Below are 12,769 nucleotides of genomic sequence, written 5' to 3'. Positions count from 1 at the left end.
CCTAGAGACAATGAACATGTGGGAAAAATAATGATATATTATGATAATTGTTGGAAAATACTTGAAGAATCAATGAATATTTTAGTTAGAAATAGCAGTTAAGTAGGAAGGAGAGATGGCTATGATGAGAAAGTAAGATGTTTGAAATTTATGTTTAGGAGTAGTGAGCATAAGACTCTGGGAAATAATGAGAGAGTAGATAGAAAATCTTTGGATTTGAGTAGATCGAGAAACTAAAAGACAGGAAATTAGTGTGTTTTTTTTAAGATTTTATTTGAGAGAGGGAGAGAGAGAGAGAGAGAGAGTGTCAGAGAGCACAAGAAGGGGGAATGGCAGAGGGAGAGGGAAAAGGAAGCTTCCGTTTGAGCAGAGAGCCTCTCTTGGGGCCTCAATCTCAGGACCCTGGGATCATGACTTAAGCTGAAGGCAGAAGCTTAACTGACTGAGCCACCCAGGAGCCCCAGAAATTAATGTTATATCAAAATCACTGACAATGATAAGGGAGTAGTGGTGGAGAGTATGTTCTATGTTAAAGGTTTTAAGTGGAAGGTCCAGTCTACCATAGATGGCAACAAGAAGAAATAAAATTAGATAGTAAAATTTGATGATATGAAATCCACAAGGAAAATGGAAGACAATGTTTTGGAAGCAGCATTTAATAGCAAGGATTCCTAACACATTTTCATGCCAACCATTGGAAGGGTTTAGTGTGAAGAATAAATATGTAGTTGAAAAATATGCAGAGAAGTTTTCTATTGAGGGAAGAAGATCATTCAATTGAGTGGAAATTCATCATTTAGAAGTTTTTGCTGTTGATAGACTATGAGTGTCCTCAAGTGCATTTGGGGAGTATTAGAAGGCATAGAGAGGTGTGTGATCAGGTCTGATTAGTGGTTGTGCAAAGCAAATTTGGGAGAAATGTCATTGTGCTGATAGATACTGTGGGAGACTTGACAGCTAATGGTGTCCAATATAAATGGGAATATGGGAGTGATGATCAATCCTGGTAATTTCTTAGAAGTATGGTGGATAATTTGGTGAACAAACTAGGTATAAATTTAAGCCAGTGAAGAATAAAGAAAGTCTGCTTATACTCTGTGTGCTCTTTTCTCACATTTTTCTTACTTTATACTTTGTATTTACTGTGAAATTGGCTTGTTTCTTTATGCCTCTTGCTTTCATGCTCTTTTATAATTCTGAATATTTTTTATGCAGCTTTTAAGTTTTCCATTTTTAGAACCATGTCTGCTTTCCTGCAGAAGCCTTGCTTTGTGATTGCTGATTATACAGTGTGATAGCACTCTGTCTTTCTTATTTGAGCACTTCATAATAGCAAATTCTTTAGCAGATGCATCTTCTTTTCAAGGTCAGCAAAATTATATACACGGTTGATGCTGGTTTTAGTGTTAATCTTGTTGTTGTTGGGATGAGATAGGAAACGGTTCTTTTATTTTTCAGATACATAAACACTATCATACAGATCATATCTCACTGGGTTCCTTGATTCTATTTTAGCTTGATCACTTAATTATGTAGGTGGCATTTATAAGACTGCAAATAAATGGTTTACAAGGAAGAGAATGGTCCATTTAGTTCTAGTGAAGTACTGTTCTGAATGAATCGTTTGTTACAGATAAAACTGATTCAACAATATTAAATCAGTGGCCAGCATTTTAGTACATAAGGAGTTTTGCGTAATATATTTGATATTTATTTATTTTAAAAAGGGAAGCAATTCATATGTCTGCCCTTTTGTTCAGGCTTGCTTACAGGATTCTAGTGTTTGGAAAGACTATAGCATTACTAATTAATAAAACAATATAACCAAAATGATAAAGCAAAGTGCATAGGACATTCTGTCCTGACATCATGTTTCCGATTCAGCATTCCATTACTTGGTTGATACCTCTTCTACGTTGATTTTATTTTGTATATATGAGAACTTTGCAATCAGAGCACATCTTTTGTCTGAGAGGAAAAGGGAGAGTTGTATACTTTGGATATATATGTAGAAGATATTTGGGAAAAGTTTGACTTAATAGAAATATGAAATTTTACTAATAAACCGTTCAAAATTTTATAAAAATAAGTCTTTTGAGGTGGATGGGTATCTCAACTGGCTAAGCATCTGACTCTTGATTTTGGCTCAGGCCATGATCTCAGGGTCATGAGATTGGGTCCCACATCAGGTTCTGCGCTGGGTGTGGAGGCTTCTTAAGTTCCTATCTATCCTTCTGCCTCTCCCTCTCCTTTGCTAAAAAATAAATAAATAAGAAAAAATATTTTCATCAAAATCTGAGACTGATCAATGTTTCTACATTCTTCTTAAATAATCCAAGGTATTTAGAATGCTTTAAGTCCAAATAGTGCTTTCCATTTATATGTTATTGTTATCCAGTATTTTGTTTTGTATATGCATATACATTACTGTTATCTATTGTTATCTATATTATTTTATATAAATGAGTTTTATATATATATATATATATATATATATATATATATACTCTGCTATTTTACATAGAAATATCCACATATATGCCAGTTCCTTTGCTCAATATTGTTTAATTAACCTTATCTCTTAGTCTTAGAATTAGTTTATCTTTCTAAAAGCCAATTATTTAGATGTTCATCTACTAACAGACAGAAAGGGTCTACTGAATGTGAGATTTCTCACTCTAGTAATGTCTTTATGTTTTCTTTAAAGATATTCCATTTAGAAGTTATTTGACCAATATCTTTTATTGCTGCCATTTAAAAATATACTTTCAGTTTAATTGCCATCCATGAAAATTTGAAAAATATGAAAACATTTAAAGATAATCAAAGACTCTAAATGAAGTTTTCTGTCTCTAGAGATTACTTACTTTTGCTTCTTTGGGCAAGAGAGCCAGACTGTGGAGATTACAGATCACTTGAATCCAAACAGGGATTGAGATGATTCAAAATTCAGCTTCATTTCCTGTCGGAACTGGCTTATTTCTGATTTGCCCTTATTTTATAATATCAATTAAGATATTGGGCTTTTACAAGGGCTTATACTTCTCAACTGGGCATAAAACCTGTTTTTCTGTTCCCAAAAGCTTGTGAAACTGTGAAAAGACCTGCTCAGCTATTTCTTCCAATACAAGAAAATATCCCTAGGTGATTGTGGCTCCTGTTGCTGGACTCAGCTTTCTGGGCTTCCCCTCCTGCCAGAGCTTGGATTAATAATTCTTCCATTTTTTTAAATTACTCTGTGGAGATTTTGAGAAAATATTTTGTCATACTTTTCTAGTTGTCCTCAATTGGATGTATGGGGAAGAATATATAGTTTAACATTGTAATTAATACATATTTTTTGTTATGTTTGGATATGCCTAGTGTATTGTTCAGTTTTAGCCACTATTTTTCTTTTAATCCACTTTTCATATTAATCCTTTCATGTTTCTACTTTCTTGGTGATATCCTCTGGTCCATCTTCCAACTAACTAATTCTCTCTTTTGCCTGGTCTAATTGTCTACACTATCATTCCATAATTTTTTTTTATTACTAAAGATGAGTTGCTAATCAATTTGATTTCTATAAATTTTATTTGGTATTTCATTAGATAAGCCTCTGTCTATATAAGCCAAGATAAATTATTCAAATATAAATATATAATGTTATATATTATATACTGTAATACTTACATACACATATAATTTACTTTTTCTTTCAATGGGTTATTAGAAATAACAGTCGATATGCTTTATTTTATAATACTATGTTTTCTTAGAGTACTGACTGACTTGGTTGGCATAGCATGTGACTCTTGATCTCAGGGTTGTGAATTCAAGCCCCACATTGAGCACAGAGATTACCTAAAAAAAATGCTACCTTTTTTTGAGGCTTATTATCTAAAGGTTTTTTTTTTTTTTTTTGACAGGTATCATTGTTAATTTTCAGAACATTTAGGATCAATTTCCTATCTTGTATATATCAGTTATTTAGAAAATAAGGCTTCATTGTTTCTAACTCTCTGGAACTGTCATCTCCAAGATTAGCCTTGATTGCTACATTTGCATTTAGTGGCAAGTCACAGTGAACAGGCCAGACAAATTTGCTAATTTTCTTCTACATCCATTTCTGGAACCTTGAGGAATAAAACTGAGCCATGTGGAAGCTTATAGAATTTCATTTTTCTTCCACTAAACACTTAAACAGAGCCAATTCTATATAGCATACTTCTTGGGACTATATTGTTTCCATTTATTTTTATATTATCTCACAACACCAGCCACAAAGAACCCAGGATGTAAACAACAAAAACTGATCACTTTATTTATTCACAGAAGTCTTGAGGTTCACTATGGAGGTTCCATCATATTATTAACTTTCTTTAATCCTTAACTTCTGTCAGAACTTATTCTTTCTAGTGGGATTGGTGAAATCAAGAAAAGGTAGGAGTAAGGAGCAAGCGTTACCTATAGTCATAGTGAGGGCATAAGTGTTCTAGGTCATGAAGGATACTTACTATTTCTGAAATATTCCTCCAGTAGTTTTTTCTTTTTTCTAAATTTCTCTTATTTCAGCAATAATATGAACATAGATTTCAATTAAATATTTAATATCGGGGATCCCTGGGTGGCGCAGCGGTTTGGCGCCTGCCTTTGGCCCAGGGTGCGATCCTGGAGACCCGGGATCGAATCCCACATCAGGCTCCCGGTGCATGGGGCCTGCTTCTCCCTCCGCCTGTGTCTCTGCCTCTCTCTCTCTCTCTCTGTGACTATCATAAATTAAAAAAAAAAAAAAAAAAAAATATTTAATATCATCTGTAATCAAGACCTATCAATAATCATTTTTAACATCTTACAAACTATGTCATGCTCTATATTTTCACCTACACAAAGATAGAGTGGATGCCACTAGAAGATCAAGAATACATTTCACATATCTATAACCAATTTTTAGAATTGTAACTCTGGAAATATAAGTAGTTTATTTTTATAATGTTTACCAAAATTCAATAGGAGGAATTCTGATCATAATAAAATGGCAACTAATGTTTTCTTATATTAAAAAAAAAACAGGGCAGGCATCTGGCACATGTATTTGACTGAATATGGCTGATGATATATTTTAGCTGATTTATTATTTTTTAAAGATTTTATTTATTTATTCATGAGAGACACAGAGAGAGAGAGGCAGAGGTGTAGGCAGAGGGAGAACCAAGCTCCACAAAGGGAGCTCAGTGTGGGACTCAATCCCAGGACCACGGGATCACATCTGGAGCCAAAGGCAGATGCTCAACTGCTGAGCCACCCAGGCATCCTTATTTTAGATGATTTATATACAATATAACTTTTATTATTGTTCTTCTTCCTTAATAATGCAAATTAAAAAATATTTTTGAAGAAGTAAAATAATTAAATCCTTTGAATCTGTTTAGTCTTATGGGATTTAAGTCAATCACTAGTTCCATTTTTATGTGAAAGCTCTACACAAATAGAAACTAATTTAAGAAAATGAAATATACATCTTTTAGATTCGTGATTTCAAAACATTTTGACTGTGATTCAGAGTAAGAAATGGTTATTGGTTTTATAAATATACACTATATTTATGCAACTTAAACTATTGAATGAAGTTCAAGAAACAGTACTTAATCTATCTAGAATTTATTCCAATATATTACATACAGTGTCATGATGATCCATCTCTACTTATTCCACTTTATTCTATTGTATTTCTTTATGTAATGCTAAGAATAATTCTGTTTTTCAATTTACTAATGGGTCACAGCCAATAGTTTGGAAAATACTACCTTTTTAAAATAAATATATTTGAATTACATACCAAACTACATATTTATTGAACAACGTATATTACTCATTTAGAATGTTATCCCTTAGTGATATAAACACTTGTAATTAGCCTGGAAAGAACTGTAAGTCATGCTTGGAATATGAAAAAGTTACACAAATCAAGTTCAGTGTTTTGATAATTTTGGAGTCTGGCAGATACACTAGATCTCCTATGTAGTCATATTTCATCCATAAGACACTTGTCTAACTTCAGTGTATTCCATAATATAAATAACCTTTTACACTATTTATTCATGCTAACAAAGTCTTTATAAAGCATATATTCTTTATCTTTTTCTGCCATTTTTTGAACCTATTCTAACTCCCCACAACAAGCACAGAACATTTCAGCAAATCTATTCTTTGCTCTTTGAGAAGGTGACTGAAACTAATTTTAAGGCTTTATATAGGAACTTAACAACTGTTTTTTCACTAAGACACAGTGTTAAAGGGTCACAACCTATAAATGTCAAGTTTATTTCATAAGTAGTTTCATAGTTTATCCATGTTGAGAGAATTGGAAGGACATAGATTGCCCAAAAAGTGAGAGCTTCTAATTTCTCTGCTGTATCATTGTAGATTCAATCAGTATTCAATCACTAGTTTATGGACAGCTCTATGGGCTTAAAATGATAGTTTTTCATTTCCCTCATAGGAGGCCTCAAAAAGTGCTTTTGCAAACAGTATCTCATGTGGATATTATTAAAATGGACAGAAATTGGCAGCTTTTATGTACTCCCATCATAGGTGCTCAATGACTATCTATTCAATATGAATGGATTCTCATTATGTTTGTGTTTTCTCCAATACCCATATTTGAAATGCCTGGGTGGCTTAGTCTGGTAAGTGTCTCCCTGGGTGGCTCAGTTGGTTAAGCATTGCCTTCAGCTCAGATCATGATCCCAGGGTCTTGAAATCAGCCCCACTTTGGTCTCCCTGCTGGAGGTGAGGGGGAGGCATCTGCTTCTCCCTCTCCTCCCTATTCTTATTCATTGTCTCTATCTCTGTCTCTCTCTCAAATAAATAAATGAAGGTTTTAAAAGAAATTAAAAACATATAGAAGCCTCTATTGTATGCATGTGCATAATATTCCTCTTTGGCCGTGGATTTTCACTATGAGTAATAAAAGTAATTATTTTAAAATATATTTCAGCAATTATTGTTAATATGCATTCCAGAACCATGAATGGCTATATAAATAATAATAATTTTATTAGTAAATACAAAGACAAAACAAAAAAGTGTCTTTACCAGCATATTTTATAATTAAAAAAAAAATCAAATGTCAAAGTTAATTTTGTGCCTGCACATTTGTCATGTTATTACTGAATTTTGTTTAAATATAATCCTAAATAGTTTTAAACTTATGATTATAGTTTTTGACTTATGAGCTATTTATCCATGATAATGTTCATGTATAAGTTATCTTTTTTGCAATAAATTTAGGGAGAATTTATTACAGTACTCTAGTTATGACATATTATCATCATTCTTATTAATGTTTTAAAAAGTAATGTTTTGAAAACATAAGAGCAATATAGAATGTTCCTTTGACAATGCTCTTCTTTTAATTTATTATAAATCAAGTTAATCGGCTTAGTGTTGGATATCAAGGTTAAGAATTAAATTTTCAGTAGAAACTTTAAAATAATAACATAGATTTCATTTTAAGAGAAAATAATTATATTCTGGTAATTTTGAGCTGATTATTTTTATGGCTGTGTATGATAAATGTATTTTGATTTCCTCATCCAGGTAGAATTCTTTAGTAAACTATGTATTTATTCCTAATGGTAGCATAAGGAGATACTAAAGTGGTAGTCTGTTATGATCAATATGCTCATAATTATTAAAAGTCAGTAACTCATATTATTCTAATAGTGTGCTTTACTTGGGATAAAGAAAATAACCCACTTTCATTGCTAATATTTAAAAAATGAGATCAAAGTTCTTCAGTTTTAAATGAAGGTGTTTAAGCATTGTACTGAAGAATAACTTACAGAAAGTGCACAAGTCCAAGTCCTATATCATATACCCTGGTACTTGTCTACAGGTTGAACACATCGATGTAGCCAGTTCTCAGACTGAAAAAACAGAAAATTGCCACCCCTAAAGCTCTCATCATAACTATCCATCACTGCTCATCAGCACACTGCCAAGAGTAACCACTATCTCCATTTATGACACTAGATAACTACTTTATGAACTTCCTATGATTGAATTTGTCTTCCAATAGAAAGTATTAGTTTTCTTATTGGAGGGGAGGTGGATATCTAGTAATATCTTCTGCCTATTTTTAATTGGATTATTCATTTATTTTAAATTTTATATAAATTCCATTTAGTTAACATACATTGCAATATTAGTTTCCGGTGTACAAGTGAGTGATTCAGTGTTTATATACAACACCTGGTGTTCATGACTAGTGCATTCCTTAACCCCCATCACCTATTTAACCCATCCATCCATCCACCACCCCTGTGATAACCATCAGTTTGTTCTCTGTAGTTAAGAGTCCGTTTCTTGATTTACCTTTCTCTGTTTTTACCCTATGGTCATTTGTTTTGTTTCTTAAACTCCACACAGGAGTGAAATGATACGGTATTTGTCTTTCTCTGATTAATTATTTCACTCAATGTGATACTCTCTGCCTCCATCCACACCACTGCAAATGGCAAAGTTTCATTCTTTTTTTATGGCTGAATAATATTCCATTATGCATATATACTACTTCTTTATTTATTCATCAGTTAATGGACACTTGAGCTGTCTCCATAATTTAGCTGTTCTAGATAATGCTGCTATAAACAATGCATGTATCCCTTTGAATTAGTATTTTTGTATTATCTGGGTAAATATCTAGTAGTGCAATTGCTGGATCATATGGTTAAAGACCTAAATGTGAGATTTAAAACCTTAAAAATCTTAGAAGAGAACACAGGCAGTAGCCTCCTTGACATTAGCTATAGTAACTTCTTACTAGATATCCCTCCTGAGGCAAGGGAAATAAAAACAAAAATGAACTATTGGGACTACATCAAGATAGGAAGCTTCTGCACAGGAAGGGAAACTAAAAGGCAAGCTTTAGAATGGAAGAAGATATTTGCAAATGATACTTTCTGATAAAGGGTTAGTATCCAAAAGATATAAAGAACTTATACCACTAACACCCAAAAAGTTAAAAATTCATTTAAGAAATAGGCAAAAGACATGAAAGATATTTTTTCCAAAGAAGACATCCAGATGTCCCACTAACATAAAAAGATACTCAACATCACTCACCATCAAGGAAATACAAATCAAAACTATAATGATATCACCCTGCACCAGTCAGAATGGCTAAAATTAACAAGACAAGAAACAACAGATGTTGGAGAGGATGTGGAGAAAGGGGGAACCCTCTTGCACTGTTGGGAGTGCAAACTGCTGCAGCCACTCTGGAAAATAGTATGGAAGCACCTCAAAAGTTTTAAATTAGAATTACCCTGTCAACTGCACTACCAGATAGCTACTGAAAGAAACGAGTAAACTTTAAAAGGTGTATTACACTTGTGTTGTCATTTAAATGCTATTATTTTTCATGGAATAGGTCCAAACTGGTATCCTTCCCGAGTTGGCCTGCAGCTAGAACAAGGTAAGAATCAAATTTCACTGATCTATTTATATAATTAGGAATCCCTTTTCTGTCATCACTTTATTTATTTATCACTTACTAAATAACAGGCGTTGCAATAAGTGTTCTAAATCAATTATGTCAATTGATTCTCCCTATAAGCTAGTTCTTCACTTTTATGCATGAGGAATTTCAGTCCCAAGGAGTTAAGTTTCACACATCTACTGTCATGTGCATTGGAGGCAGGATCTGAACTAACATTTTTCTGTTTCTAAAAGGTTTATTGCTTTATTCTAGCATTCCACTACCTTCTAATATGTTCTCAGGGATAATTCTCAGCAATTTCTTTCTTTTCTTTTTTCTTTCTTTCTTTTTCCTTCCTTCCTTGGTCCTGCTTGCTTGCTTTTTCTTTTTCGTTTCTTTTTTTTTTTCTTTTCAGTTTAAAGCAGAATAAATGAGCTAAATAGGAGCAGAAATGAATGTATTTTAGGGAGAATATCATATCCAATATTAAGCCTTAAGTTTTTCAAACTGTCAAATCCTATTCTCCATTCAGAAAATGTATAAATAACCTCATCAAGCAGCATGGCTTTAAGTATTAATGACTTTCAGATATCTACAGACACAGCTACCCAACTGCCTATTTGACAGCTTCTACTTCAATGTCTAATAAATATCAAAAAAACTTAAATATTAATTACCACCCCCAAATCCTGCTTCTTCCCCAGTCTTCTCTTCCAGTTAATGAACTACAATGCATGCAAGTGCCCAGGCCAAAAACTAGAAGCTGTCTTTATTTCACTGAAATATTCTCTTCTCAAGTTGAACCAACTCTATGTTCAAAACATATTTGACAGGCATCTGGGTGGCTCAGTCGGTTAAGTGTCTGCCTTCGGCTTAGGTCATAATCCCAGCATCCTGGGATCCAGCCTGATGTTGGGCTCCCTGTTCAGCAAGGAGTCTCTTTCTCATTCTTTCTCTTCCTCTGCCCTTCTCCCCCCACTCATATCTCTCTCTCTGTCTCAGATAAATAAAATAAAATAAATATTTGAAACTGATGAATTTTAAACATTTCTACCAGTGCCACCTCAATCTAAATAATCCCTTGCTTGATAAATTTTGAGTTCTTCCTAAGTAATCTTGCTTCCCTTCCTCCCAGTTTCCACACAGTATCATAAATACCTTTTTATTTATTTATTTTTCATAAAGATCTTTTTAAATGTAGATCATGTCACTCTGCGGATGCTTGCAAATTTATTCACCCTAAATAATTTATCATATAATAAAAGAATTTAGAAAGGATTGACATCAGTGTCTACTAATACCCCAAATTATACTTTAAAAATACCTTGTATCATATTTGATTATGATATTATCTAAATATTACATTTTGTTAGAACACTACAGGATAGTAGCTAGTGGTAGTCTGCACTTTGTTTAGGTAGAGGTCGGAAATCACTGTACATTTGAAAAATTGCTAGATATTTTATAAAATGGGTTTGTTAACATTTCATTTCACTTTAAATATTTATTATACATTGCAATTTCTATGTATTTATCCTTAGCATTCAGAATTTTTCACATTAAAAATTGTTTGTTAAAAATCACTCTGTCTTGGGATGCCTGGGTGGCTCAACAGTTACGTGTCTGCCTTTGGCCCAGGGCGTGATCCCGAGGTTCCAGGAATGAGTCCCACATTGGGCTTCCTGCATGAAGCCTGCTTCTCCCTCTGCCTATGTCTCTGCCTCTCTCTCTCTCTATGTCTTAAATCAATCAATCAAACTTTAAAAAAATTCACTATGTCTTGAAATTGTATTCAAATACTTTTCCTTATTATTTAGGTGGGCCTTTTTTGAAGGACTACATAACTGTTCAAAGCATTGCAGCTTCCTCCATTGTCACTCTCTATTTTACAGACCTAGGTCGACAAGTCAGTTGGATTACAGTAAGTATCAATTTGAAGTGCAATATACATGTCCCACATTTTTATAGGAATAGTTTGTTGACAGGGCAATTTTTATCAAGTACATTTATAATGAAACAAAATATACTGAATGGCATTTTAAATTTTCCATTCTTGCTAGGAAGAACAGTGGCCAAAACTTCACACAAGTATTAGAGCAATGGAAATATACAAATGGAAGAATGAGGATAAATCCTTTTTTTAAAATGTCAATCTAAAGATCTTATTTCTACTTAACCTATGCTTTGTTAGTCAAATGGTATTTCATCAGCTTTTCCTTCTAGGAACCTGGGAATATGAAGACTCTTGAAATTGGAAAAAAAAGGAGATAGAATATTTAATAAAAATATTCTAAGGCAAAGGGAGAGGATTTTGGAAAATCAGAATGAAGTACTGAGACTTCTTTGCATTAGGTGGTTGTGGCATACTTTTGGCTCTTGAAGAAGGAGCTTTCAAAGTGATGGCAACTGAATCCAACGGCATTAGAAGTAGGAAGACTACTCATGTAGACTCATGTCTCTCTACATTAAGAGACGTGGAGGACTAACAAGACTAACAAGGACTAACAAGGACACTAGTTCACAAGCATTAAACTATTATAAACTATAAGTAATGGAATAGATAGATGGTTTAGCTTTAGTAGTAAGAGGAAAAACTAGGTGATATTTAGTGACAGGCAGTTAAAGTGTTAATTTGATAAATAATTTTGACACTGATATACAAAGAATAGTGCAATCATTCTATTCAATTATTTTATTTATATTTTTTAGAATTTTAAAGTTTTTCTGATAACATTCTAGTTCATATCTGTGATGTGATTGCACTTTTAATATTTTCTATGTTAAGATAGTTTTCCTTTTTGTCATCATTAACAATCAGCATTATCATCCACAGTGTTTTAAGTTTTCCCTGTAAGCATTCAATTTTTAAAATCATTGCAAACACAGGGCAATTTATTGATTATTAGGTAATTTTCAAATAACAGCAATTAAAGTTTGCATTTATTAAAATATTGTCAAATCTTTTAATTTTCTGATGATTTCTTCTTTAATATACATTACCTTCTTTATTTAGATTATTATTTATATTTTAGTGTTATTGTTTCAAAGTTCCTTGGTTGAGATTTTGAGTACTAATTTGTTACACAAAAAAACTGAGTTCAGAATATTCTGAATCCTTGTGAAATATAATATTTATAAAACAACCTATTAATGCATGCATTATGTAAGGAAAAGGCTTAATACTTATATATGATATCAACAGACCTTTACTACCAAAGATTTTAGACAAGCAGATTCTGATCTTCAAAGGTTAAAATATTCACAGGCTTTGTCCACATTTATGATGAAAGGGGAATTCTGTCTACA

General features: G+C 32.7%; 1 protein-coding gene across 1 annotated transcript in view; it reads left to right on the top strand.

The window, feature by feature from the left end:
* TECRL (trans-2,3-enoyl-CoA reductase like) overlaps nucleotides 1–12,769 on the top strand; it is a 98,596-nt gene that overhangs the window by 48,345 nt on the left and 37,482 nt on the right. Inside the window, exons 3-4 of the mRNA XM_041726082.1 lie at nucleotides 9,416–9,460; nucleotides 11,281–11,384. Of these exons, the coding sequence (XP_041582016.1) occupies nucleotides 9,416–9,460; nucleotides 11,281–11,384 (149 nt within the window). The remainder of the gene's footprint in view (nucleotides 1–9,415; nucleotides 9,461–11,280; nucleotides 11,385–12,769) is intronic.

The sequence above is a fragment of the Vulpes lagopus genome, chromosome 12, assembly GCF_018345385.1.
Source record: "Vulpes lagopus strain Blue_001 chromosome 12, ASM1834538v1, whole genome shotgun sequence".
Classification (NCBI taxonomy): Eukaryota; Metazoa; Chordata; class Mammalia; order Carnivora; family Canidae; genus Vulpes; species Vulpes lagopus.
Note: the sequence above shows the minus strand (reverse complement) of the source record. Positions and strands in the feature narration are given on the sequence as shown.